This window comes from Sesamum indicum, linkage group LG1 (assembly GCF_000512975.1).
Source record: "Sesamum indicum cultivar Zhongzhi No. 13 linkage group LG1, S_indicum_v1.0, whole genome shotgun sequence".
Taxonomy (NCBI): domain Eukaryota; kingdom Viridiplantae; phylum Streptophyta; class Magnoliopsida; order Lamiales; family Pedaliaceae; genus Sesamum; species Sesamum indicum.
In genome coordinates this window covers 18,409,344-18,420,572 of record NC_026145.1, presented here as the reverse complement: position 1 = coordinate 18,420,572, position 11,229 = coordinate 18,409,344, and the positions used below count along the sequence as shown (strand labels likewise).

The following is an 11,229-nucleotide window of genomic DNA, read 5'->3' as shown; positions in this document are numbered from 1 at the left end:
GTTTGAATGGGGCACTGTGTTATGTAGGATGGACCGTCGAACCAGCATGATAGCCTCTGGCGGACGCCATGCCTGAAATTTGGTTGGTCATGAAAAAAATGAATCAAACTCTAATGAAAGCGTTTAAGTAGTAGATTGTCATGGTAACAGTATATAAGTACCAGTGTATTGTGGCATTATAAGGTGTGAGATTAGTGAGTCGAACAATGACTCGGTCATCTTCTTGGGCATAAACTACAGGGCCAGGAAACATGTCATTGATGGTCACAATGTCCTTGGTATTGCATAGCTTTGTAACTTTCTTGGTTTGCACCTTTGGATAATAGTGTAAAACCAAATAAATTAAAATTATGACTTCTTAATGTATGTATATATATATATATATATATATACGTAACTAGAAGAAGCAAGAGTATACCTTAAAGTCGTAAAATCTAGCGGTGGGTGGGGCCGTGCGGGTGCCGTGGGGGGGGGGGGCGGGGTTTGTGTTGAGTTGAGTTGGCTCAAGTGATGGGGTTTTTAATGTAGGAATTTAGCAAAATTAATTAATAAAATATGAAGCCAATAATTAATGGATGCATGTTTTTTTTCTTTATAGAAATTGAAGATGAGAAAGAAGGGAATTTTTGAATATGTTTGTCAGGTTTCATGATTTAGGTCTAATGTGGGCAGGGTTTTGTAATAATAAGTTGTTGGGGCAATTCAGTTAAGTAATCATTATCCGTGGCCATGACCAAATAATTGAAGAGAGAGCAAGGTAATTAATTAAGTACTTACATAGATATAAGAATTGCAATTAATTAATTCCTGTGGGTTTGGGTTTCTGCTTCAAATGATTAATCATTTATGGAACTCTCCCCAGAAAAAACAAACAAACAGATAGATCAAGTTGAGTCTGGCATTGATCATCGTCATAAAAACATAACAGTACACAAAAGCCACTTTTCTAAGAAAAGGGCATTCTCCATCAGCTTTACTTGTTGAGGTACAGACACCAATGGTATATAGGTTGGGTTCCGACATGCCATCAACCAAAAGACTCTGTTTGTGTTACGTTTATTTCGACATTTTTTCACTTTCACACAAAATCCCATCAGATTTTGGTTCAATTTTAGTTACTACTTGTTACTATAATAATTAATGACTAGTTCTTAACTTATCATTATTCTGAATTGATGGGGGGGATTAGTTAGAAGAGCAGTTGAGATGAAGTAGTCCATGCCCACCTACAAGTACAAGCTTAGCCCCTCAAAAAGACCACTATATATTTTGTTTTCTATTACTCATTTATATATATACATCTATACACACCAAATTCACACTTTTAAAAAAAATGTATTTGAAGCTTGACTCTTTACAATGATGATGATGATACTCTGTCACTGTCATCCATCTCCCTTAGATACAAGCGTGCCTATGCCTCCAAATCAGAATCTTAGGTTGTTAATTTGTCATGCCTAGCTACCTATTTCTCTACTATTTTTGCAACTGGGCAGTTCCAATAAAACATTTGTTTATACAATTCCTAATAAACACAGGCTTTTACTGGAGAAAAAATTGAAAACTAGTTGTATCTGTTGACAAATCGAAATTCGAACACGACACACTAGGCCCACACCACCTTAACTAACTTTTACCAAATCTCATAAGTTAAGCTACAAAATTGAAAACTAGTTGATATGGCTTTTAAACAATTTATTACATCAAAACATAAGATATCAAGCTGATTCCATCAATCTTATTTCATCAATGATGGAATCCAAATAACTCGTGTTCCCATGAAGTTTCATCTCAGCTGTAACATCATCTAACATTGTGAAAATCTGATTGGATCTTGGATGAGACTTATCCTCAACGATGAACTTATGGATTCTGCCTCCTTCCTCAATAAAGCTGTGACCTGCTGCTTTTGCGACATTGGAGCCTTTCATCATCTTCCTTAACTTAGCAACTCCGTCCCATCTGCGGGCTTTTGCATAAATATTAGAGAGAATGACATAATTGCCAGGATTCCATGGTTCTAACACAAAAAGTGACTCAGCAGCTTTCTCGGCCAATTCAACATTGCCATGAAAACTGCATGCCCCTAGCAAAGTTCCCCATACAACCGAATCAGGCTTCATTGGCATAGCCTTTATAAGATCATACGCTTCTTGTAGTAGTCCTGCACGGCCTAGGAGATCAACCATACATCCATAATGTTCTAGCTTTGGAGTAATAAGAAATCTTTGCTCCATGGAATTGAAGAGGTCCCGGCCCTTCTTCACCATGCCTCCATGTGTACACGCAAGAATTGCCCCCACAAAGGTGACATCATCAGGGGCCATTCCTTTTCTCTGCATTACCAATCACAAAACACACAAATTTCAGTTTGGTTAAAATTTGGACCTAGTATGTAGCACTTCTCTAGTGCTTAAATAATTATAAGAATGATTGCTTGAAACAGAGTCCATTTCAGTGAAGCAATCAGAAACCTCACCAGCATTTGGTTAAATAGCTCAAGAGCTCCATCACCTCTTCCATGGACTGCTAAACCCATGATCATAGTATTCCAAGAACACAAATTTCTATTCCCACCAATTTCAACAAACAACTGCATTGCCTTCTCAATTATACCACATCTTGCATACAGCTCCAGTACAGCATTGCTGACAAACGCATTTTTGAAGTAACCATTAGCTCGAGCATATGCTTCAATCCTCTGTCCAACCTCCAAGGCGCCGAGATTTGCACAAGCTGGAAGAACACTAGCTATGGTCACTTCATTAGGCATCACCCTTCCATCTCTCTCCATTTCCAGATACATCTCTAAAGCCTCCCTATATCTCCCATTCTGGGAGTAACCGGATATCAATGCAGTCCAAGAAATTACATTTCTGGACGGCATATCCAAGAATAAACGCAAGGCTTCCTTCAAATCCCCGCTTTTGGCATACCCCGCAATCAAAGAATTCCAAGTGGGCACATCTTTACCATCCATCTCATCAAACACTTTCCTAGCGAGACGCAACAAGCCCATTTTAGCATACATGTCAACCAAGGCAGTGAGGGCGTAGACGTCGTGATCCAGCCCGAATTTGAGGAAATGCGCATGGAGCATTAGGCCTGGGGAAGGATCGGAAAGGGTAGCGCATGAAGCAAAGAGGAAGGTGAAGGAGTGTGGAGTGGGGGAGAGGGATCGGTGAAGGAATTGGGAATAGAGGGAGAAGCATTGGCGAGGGGGGCCGTGAGAAGAGTAGGCTTGGATGAGTTTGTTGTAGAGGAAAGGAGTTGGGGTAGGCGTATTGTCGAGCAGCTTGTGGGCATAGTTTATGTTTGGGATTTGCAGCAAGTTTGTGATCAGGTATTTGGTGAAATCTGTGCCATTTCTAAGCGTGTGGGCGTGTATTTGTTTCAGTTGGTTCATGCCACCGAACAACAATATCAATCAATATAACACAACTTCAAACTTTGACACCCCCATCCATCCTTCTCAATCATGATGAAGATGAATGTTCAAGTTGTTCACTTCCCCAAACACAAATAATATATATTGCATTTCCCAACTACACTAGCAACCAATTTATTACATTCTCCCAAATCACAATACAATTTAAATCAAACAATGTTTACCCACTTGAGTCTCTGATTACACGATATAGTAACATAGTCTTTTGTTTTGTGAGCACCAATCAATTGGGATACATATATATAAACTATGGAAATAAAGTAACACCATCACAATGTAACAACTAATTTAACGATCCAACCAATATTATTCACAAAGTTTCCATACAAATAATTTCTGAAATTACAAAAGAAAATCAAAATATGAAGAACAATCCACTCCTCATTCTTCACTTCAAATTCGATAATCCACCATCACCTGATAAAACCAAGAAAAGGGGAAAAAAAATCTGATTTTATTCCCTGTGGGACCCACAGACTTTTGGACGAAAGAAAGATCAACCTCATTTCAATGTTTCACCTTTTCTTTTCTTTTCTTTTTTCTTTTTTCTTTTTTCCCCCTTTATATAACTACCGCCCAATTAAGCTACTTAAGAATGAGACTCAAAAACAAATAAATACAAATAACTCCAACTAAAATTTATGATTATGGGTCTGATTCCGTACTAAAATTTCCCCAAACTATGCACAGCCCACTTCTTAGTGGTAGACGTCTCCCGGCAAGGACAAACAAAAAAACATTTATTTCCATAATAAATTACCAAAATTGGGGTCAAACAGCCGTAAAAACAGGAGCAGGTAGCTTGTCAGTGGTGGTGGTGGTGGTGGCGGCGGTGGGCCGGTGGTGGGAGGAGGCATCGGTTGCGAAAGAAGGGAATTTGGTTAGCATAAGGGGGCGATCATTGGCCTCCTCATCGACGTCGGAGTCCGCCGTGGAGATGTTGATACATGAGCACCGCTCCAGTGACGCGAAAAAAGCCGTCGCGACTCCCGTCCCTACCCAGCTCGCCACTCTGTCCAGCTTCTCGCACTTCATGAATCCGCAGCTGCTCTCCACACCCTCACTCGTTTGCATGTTTTGTTTTTTCTATAATATGCCAGCAACCGGTCGTGTGGTTTTACAGAGTATGGGATAAAGGGTTATATGCAAGGAGAAGCTACCAAAAAAAAGAAAAAGAAAATTCTTGTTGAAATTGGAAGATGCGGTATATTATTATTATTATTATTCTGTGGCCTGCCCTGTAACGGCCGGTTTTGTTTGTGAATGGGATTCGCTGGAAACAAAGTATAAGGTGCTCATTGATTCGCCTATTCACCACACTAAAGCCCGAGGAAAGGAAAGCGAGACATAGAACTATTATTATTATTATTATTCTGTGGCCTGCCCTGTAACGGCCGGTTTTGTTTGTGAATGGGATTCGCTGGAAACAAAGTATAAGGTGCTCATTGATTCGCCTATTCACCACACTAAACATAGGCCCGAGGAAAGCGAGACATAGAACTATAGGACAAATGGAATGGAGGACACAACTTTAGCACAAAGCCTCCTATTTTTTTGTATTATTATTAGTAATATATAAGCTAAGATATATAATAACAATACTAATCGGACGGTTTAAAATACCAAATCAGACGTGTAACATTAGGTAGCCTCCCAAGCCACTAGCAAACTCCAGTTATATATATATGTATATTTATTAACTAGACTCTAGATGCTGCAGCTCTGATATGCCAACTGTTAGAAGGATACTAGACATAAGTCTAAGGATACAAATCCAGATCTATGGATAGACACGTTATACCAACTTTGGTAAAATATGTATTCTCATGCACCAGGACGAGAGCTGTTCTTTGTGTGTACAAGCGTTGAAAGCTAGCATACAAAACCAAATACCTGATTAATAATCCTACAGCAAGAACCAGCTACCCATAAAGCATTTCTCGGTCCAACCAATATCCAGCATTTTCTACATTTATCTTAGCCAGATATACTCCGTTTAGTTCAAACGAATAGTTAACTCATGAGACATAGGAATTCACTTTTCCGTTTACATGACAAAGCAGATAGTGGAAGTTCAAAACAGACAGTAGCAGGAATTTTTTTGGCAAAAAGCAAACATAATTGTTAGTTAAAGCCGCGCAGCTTAGAATCTGTGACTTCCATTAATTTCATTACACTAATGCAAAACAGAGAATGCTTCCTGCTTTCCATCACTCATCACGAAATCGCACCAAAACAAAGCAATGTGTTCCACCAGATAACAGATTTTAGGGATCATTTAAGTACAATTGGATTGAAACAGTATTCAAATGGAGAAGCCTTACTTCAAATGTTTCATCTCAAAAGGCAGAATATCTGAATTACTAAGCTAACAGGTCCATGAGGCAGAACGCGTGAGCTTTGGCTTTGCAATCTTTTTGTCCTCTTCAAGTGATATAATGAGCAGATTGGATGGATTCTCTATCATAAGTTTTGCAACCAGATATCCTGTAATTGACCATGTCTGGTACTTCCTCGCCTGTTTTCCAATGTACCGTCCAGTAATGCCATCATAGTACTCAGGCCATCCATCTTTGGCAAGGCGCTGCTCCACCAACTCTATTGCCCTCTTTGCAATTTGAGGTCTTCCAGTTTTAATGCTCGCTGCTGTGAGTAGCCATAGAAGAACTGCAAAAAGGATTGCTGAAAAATTAGACAAGCTATTGTATTGGCTTCAAATTATCTTTAAAGGAATTTTTTTATCATATGTTAAACTTGAAAAAGAAAAGAAAAACCCCATTGGTACATTATCAAGAAAAACTCAAAACAAGTAAGAAACCTCAGTGATATTACATGCCACAATATATTATAGCCATAGCCTCTTTATTCAAAATAAGCAACATGGCACAAACATATTTATTGTGGTACTTTGCATCATTACTCATTTACAATTGGGTCAAAGAACAGATTATAAATCATGCATCCTTGTATTTTGATTATCACAATTCACAAAAGCTTTTTAGATCGACTTTGTTGCCACAAAAATTAGCAATCAATTCATAATAAGATATTTGATTTAAAATTAGATAAAAGGATGAAATGCTTTCAGCACAAATTGGACCAAGTCATATTGATAATTAACCTGGCCAAGAACCACCATTGTGATAACTCCATCTTGTGTTCTTTGGGTCGCATCCAGTTACAATTCTCCACTGATGTCCTTCAAGTGCTGGATATGCAATTTTCAGGGGCATCTCCCCTATTAGGTCTGCCCAGCGCTCCTCAATCAAATCCATAACTGCTGTAGCCTGTGCTGGAGTTGCTAAACAGCTCAAAATAGCAATACAGTTTCCAACCAAGAACCACCTGAAATCCATGCGCGCCGGGCTTACATTGCCAATGAAATAGCCTCCTCTTAGTGGCATGAATTCAAATACCCAGTCTGGGATAGATTCAGGAATGACATTGAATTTGTTGACAGCAGTGTGAGAATATTCCTCAGTTTTGTAGCGATAAATGTTATTAAGTTGAGTGAAATCAAGCCAGTAGTAATTTTGTATATGGTAACTCAGAGCTGTGATCCGTTTGTCAATGCGCTCAATCAATTCCTTACCATCATGCTCTGGTTTAAGCAATTGTCTTGCGCACCTTAGTGCAAAGAAGAAGAGTGCCTGGATCTCAATTGGGTAACCATAAATTCCCTGTCCCAAATGCAAGCAAGAGATAAATCAATCCAAATGCAACAGTTAGAAATCACACCAGATCAACAGCATATACAATTATCATTTAGTTACCATCCTCAACAAAATTATCAATGAACTATAACATGCTCAAGAATGTCGAGATGGAAGTTTACCATCCGCCTGTCAATCATGCTACATCCATCTGCACATAAGAGTGTAGGAAATGTATCAAATCCATCAGACAGACAGAGGTTAAGTATCAACTTCATTCCTCTCTGCACCTCAGGTAACTCCGACAGGGAATAATCATGTGTGCATTTAGTATATGATCGCAGCAATATAATCCACCAGAACCCAGAATCCACAGGTGCAACTCTCCCGATTGCAGTGCCTCCAAAGTCCGCTTGTAAAACCTCCTTCTGACGGTTAGGATCTTGGATAACCTTGAAACTGGCAGGCATTACACCTTCTCCAAGTGTAAAGTTATCAATTCTTTTCTCCCATCCCTGGAGGTGAAGGGTCTTCAATAGAAAATTTTTCACTATGTCTACATCTGCATCAGTTTTCATCAAGCAGGCCAATCCACAAGGAACAAAGTCTCTCACAAAGACCTGCCCACAATACAGAAGCTATCAAAGCTGCTCAGTGCTACAATGGATTACCCAATTAACCAGCTTTCAAAGCACATGTGCACTTAAATAAGCATTTGTGTTTTGCTCGAGGGGCATTTATGGTTTTCTTAAAGTTTGAAGCCTGTAATGATAATGATCAATCAAAACTGAAACAAAGAACAAGGTCACTAAGAAATTACGATGCATTGAGAGCAATATCCTTCAAGACAAGAGAAAAGGCACAGGTAATGGAAAGAGGAGGGGGAGGGAAACATCAGAAAACCTGAACATGAACCTGAGAAGAGAAGCAACTTATATCTATTGGAAAGAGCAATAGGCATCATATTGAATTTCTTAAATAGCTAAAAGCTTATCAGAATTTCTCAAATTGAAATGGTATATCTTCTGCAAAATACAGATGATAAGGTTTTCAATAGAGAAGCCTGGCCACACACACATCACTGGCAAACCAGAGGAACAAGCGAATGCATGGTGAGAAATTAAATGTAATTGATGCTTCAATGCATAGAGAACAGAGAGATTACATAGTGGCTTCAAATGCAATGCGCGAAACAAAAGAAGTTTATAAATAAAACGGAAAATGCAGCTACACTAACTCATTCATCAGTATATCTAGCACTAGCAATCACTTGAACAATCGTAGAGTACTCATAAACTAGTCTAATGTACACAAATAAAAAAGGACGGAAATGAAATAATCAACTATTAGAACACGAAAAGGGAACAGATAACGGTAGATCTCAAATGCTTGCACGATTTACTTATGCATCACAAGATATATGTGTGATCGAACTTTACAATTATGTTTGAGTGTCAGTGTGTGTGTACATGGCGTAACGGCATAGTGTTGCGCTACCTGATTGTAATTCAAGGTCTCGCCGCCAGTATCAATGGCTGCGAGTGTGCCAACCCGCTGACCTTTGAAGTAAACATAGGATCTGCTGAGTTGCTCCCAAGCCTCATCCATCATCGACATACCTGAACCATTCTCCGCAGCACCGTTTTTTCCGGAGCCACCGATCGGCACTTCCAGAAGATTCTCCAGACTTATCCCCACGCTAGGTGACGGTTTCAGAACCGAAGTTGTCTTACCTCCTCCACCATTACTATTATTAGGAACCACCTCCGAGTCTCCATAAATTGCTGGTCCTCCACCGTTGCTACAGATCTGCAGCGTAGTTCTGATGTTCACGTTATCCAAGGTTCTTCCACTCTTGTCCTCCGGGTTTGTCTGGATATTGGGATCGGTGCGAGTACTGAAAACGTCGCGGATGACATGCTTCCAAGCCTCGGCGACCGTCTCTAGATTTTCAGTTTCCGTCGGTGTTAGATTATTATCAGGCGAGGTTTTCTGTTGGGAATCATCAACGGGGATTTCTAGTACAGGCGGCCGAGACATTGCGCAGCGAGTAAACTAAGGAGGTGAGGTTTCTAATGAGAGAAAATGACGGAGGAAGTACAAGGGACGTAAATTCATGCAGAAAGCACAGCATTTATGAAGGCAGAGGAGTTGAAGAAAACAGGAAATTTGTGCTGAGTGAGTGAAGCAGTTTTCTACGGTTCAGTTGAGTACAATTTCTCCAGGTATATAACAAAGTCGCTCTAGGATCATCACAAGGGGAGACTGCTTAGACGATTCAACTTCACAGTTAGCATGAGGGAGGCGACACCTTACGTGACGTGTAATTTCTTGTTTTGGCGGTTAAATGTGGAGGGAGAAATTGAGAAGACTAATGCTTGGAAAAAACAGTTGCCCTGATATGTTTGCGTAATAACGGAAGTGCCACTTCCCGTGAATATGCTATTTCTTGTTTGGCTAATAAGAGAGGCTTGATAGGGATGATTCAGGTGTTAGGTGGATGGTGCAGCAGTGTGCACGACAGGTGCGTGCGTCGCTGCAGCCTATAGTGGGACGATTTTGGAAAAGCCGCCACGTCTCTAACGGATTTCATTTATAATTTTTCTTTCTCCTCACCAAAATATTTTAACGTTTGATCTTTCAATCTCTAGTTTTGCTTTATTCAATCAAATGCAATGCTCATACATATGCTATATATTGATATATGTTGACACATTTGAACCAATTTTAACTCACTTAAAAGAGTTTTTTTTGACAATCTATGATCATGACGATAATTTAATAATACATATAAATAATTGGTTATGGCAACAATAGTTATTTTTCTCATTGAATATTATGCATCAATAATAAGTTTTTATTTTAAATTTCTGTTGAACTATTGTGGTAATGTTAGAAATTGATATGATGATTATTAATTCATTTCAAATTATTTATTAGAGGATTTGCAATTATATTTTACTTGGGCCTAAATAGTAGTACAAGTTAGTAGTATGTTTAGGTTAAAAAGAAAACCAAAAAATCCTTGTGTTATAAATATATTTGAAAATGAGTTGGCTCATATTTTATTCAATTTGAATCAACAATTTAGAATAAAAATCGTATATAGAATATATAAATATATAACTGAAATTATATATATGTAATATATATATATATATAAAGAGAGGTCCGGCCGACGGGAAGAGACGGTTGCTGAAGGGGATCCGGAAGTAGAGGGAGCCAAGAAGTTGTGGGCTGGGGGAAACGGGAGGAGAGAGGGGGAGCAGGAGTGCGACAGGGAGGGGGGGAAGATCATACATTTCATAATAAAAGGTATAAATGCAATTATCTAATTAAAAAAATAAAAAGAAACCTGAACATGAACACGTACTATGCACTCACCAAGCGTAGGAGTATTTTGCCTATTTATTTTTTTCAAAATGTAATTTTTGCTAATTTATTTATTTTTTTAATCTTTTTAAAGGACACATGAGGTAAATTGAGTATTTTTACTTTGAATAATGGGATTGATAGACTAAACCCAATTATTTTATTGTTTTACTTCCATAACTCAATCCAATAACCCCCTTGTCCCCACCTCACCCATTCCTTCATCCCCTCCCGCTGTTGCCCTGTACATTATCCCCTCCTTTATCCTCCTTTGCCCCTCACCTTCTTCTTCCCCTCTCAGCCACCCCCAACACCTATTCATCCCTTATCTCCTTCAATATATTGATAGAGAAGCCCCTCTCCCCCTCGAAACTGGGTTTCTTCATATAACACTTCAAGAATTTTGAAACTATTATGCTAGGATTTTTCTTCATAATTTTGCATAAATATTTATTGAAAAATTAACATATTTATTTTTTATGTTTAAAGGAGGGTAAATAAGTATATTATTGTATATTTTTCATATTGTACATATAATTAAATATGAGATTGATAACTACTACATATATAATTTGTTGGACAAATCCACCAATAGTGAGCCAAATAAATCAAAAACCCTAGTTTATTATTATAGTAGATTTGTGGGTTTATGAAATCCTTATACAGACCAATATTACAAAACTTTAAAATAATAATGATTAATTACAGATCTAAAGGAAACAGTAAAGAAATAGCATAAAAACATAAAGGAATATT

At 38.4% G+C, this 11,229-nt stretch overlaps 3 protein-coding genes across 4 annotated transcripts in view; all 3 read right to left on the bottom strand.

The window, feature by feature from the left end:
* LOC105173860 (laccase-6) overlaps positions 1–1,393 on the bottom strand; it is a 3,757-nt gene extending 2,364 nt beyond the window's left edge. Inside the window, 5 exon segments of the mRNA XM_011095762.2 lie at positions 1–2; positions 4–72; positions 162–313; positions 419–502; positions 1,376–1,393. The exon segment at positions 1–2 is cut by the window's left edge and continues 159 nt beyond it. Of these exon segments, the coding sequence (XP_011094064.2) occupies positions 1–2; positions 4–72; positions 162–313; positions 419–502; positions 1,376–1,393 (325 nt within the window).
* On the bottom strand, positions 1,431–4,754 carry LOC105173851 (pentatricopeptide repeat-containing protein At5g08510). Of its 2 annotated transcripts, XM_020697939.1 has the most exons (3): positions 4,209–4,754; positions 2,480–3,865; positions 1,431–2,336 (listed from the first exon to the last, which is right to left on the bottom strand). In XM_020697939.1, exons 2-3 carry the CDS (start codon positions 3,404–3,406, stop codon positions 1,719–1,721), a joined length of 1,545 nt encoding a protein of 514 aa, XP_020553598.1. In that variant the 5' UTR covers positions 3,407–3,865; positions 4,209–4,754; the 3' UTR covers positions 1,431–1,718. The 2 variants fall into 2 exon arrangements, with proteins under 2 accessions (XP_020553598.1, XP_011094053.1); XM_011095751.2 differs by having other exon boundaries at positions 2,480–4,754.
* Positions 5,606–9,340, bottom strand: LOC105173847 (probable alkaline/neutral invertase F). Its single transcript, XM_011095737.2, has 4 exons — positions 8,599–9,340; positions 7,284–7,721; positions 6,570–7,128; positions 5,606–6,115 (listed from the first exon to the last, which is right to left on the bottom strand). Exons 1-4 carry the CDS (start codon positions 9,139–9,141, stop codon positions 5,817–5,819), a joined length of 1,839 nt encoding a protein of 612 aa, XP_011094039.1. The 5' UTR covers positions 9,142–9,340; the 3' UTR covers positions 5,606–5,816.

Bases quoted from the DNA above. Each gene is read 5' to 3' on its own strand.
- LOC105173847 (XM_011095737.2), bottom strand. From the start codon at position 9,141: ATGTCTCGGCCGCCTGTACTAGAAATCCCCGTTGATGATTCCCAACAG. The intron at 7,129-7,283 runs GTAAACTTCCAT...CATTTGGGACAG, and splicing joins GCATGATTGACAGGCGGATG to GGAATTTATGGTTACCCAAT. The intron at 6,116-6,569 runs GTTAATTATCAA...TCCTTTTTGCAG, and splicing joins CAATGGTGGTTCTTGGCCAG to TTCTTCTATGGCTACTCACA.
- LOC105173851 (XM_011095751.2), bottom strand. From the start codon at position 3,406: ATGAACCAACTGAAACAAATACACGCCCACACGCTTAGAAATGGCACA. The intron at 2,337-2,479 runs GTGAGGTTTCTG...TTGGTAATGCAG, and splicing joins AGCTATTTAACCAAATGCTG to AGAAAAGGAATGGCCCCTGA.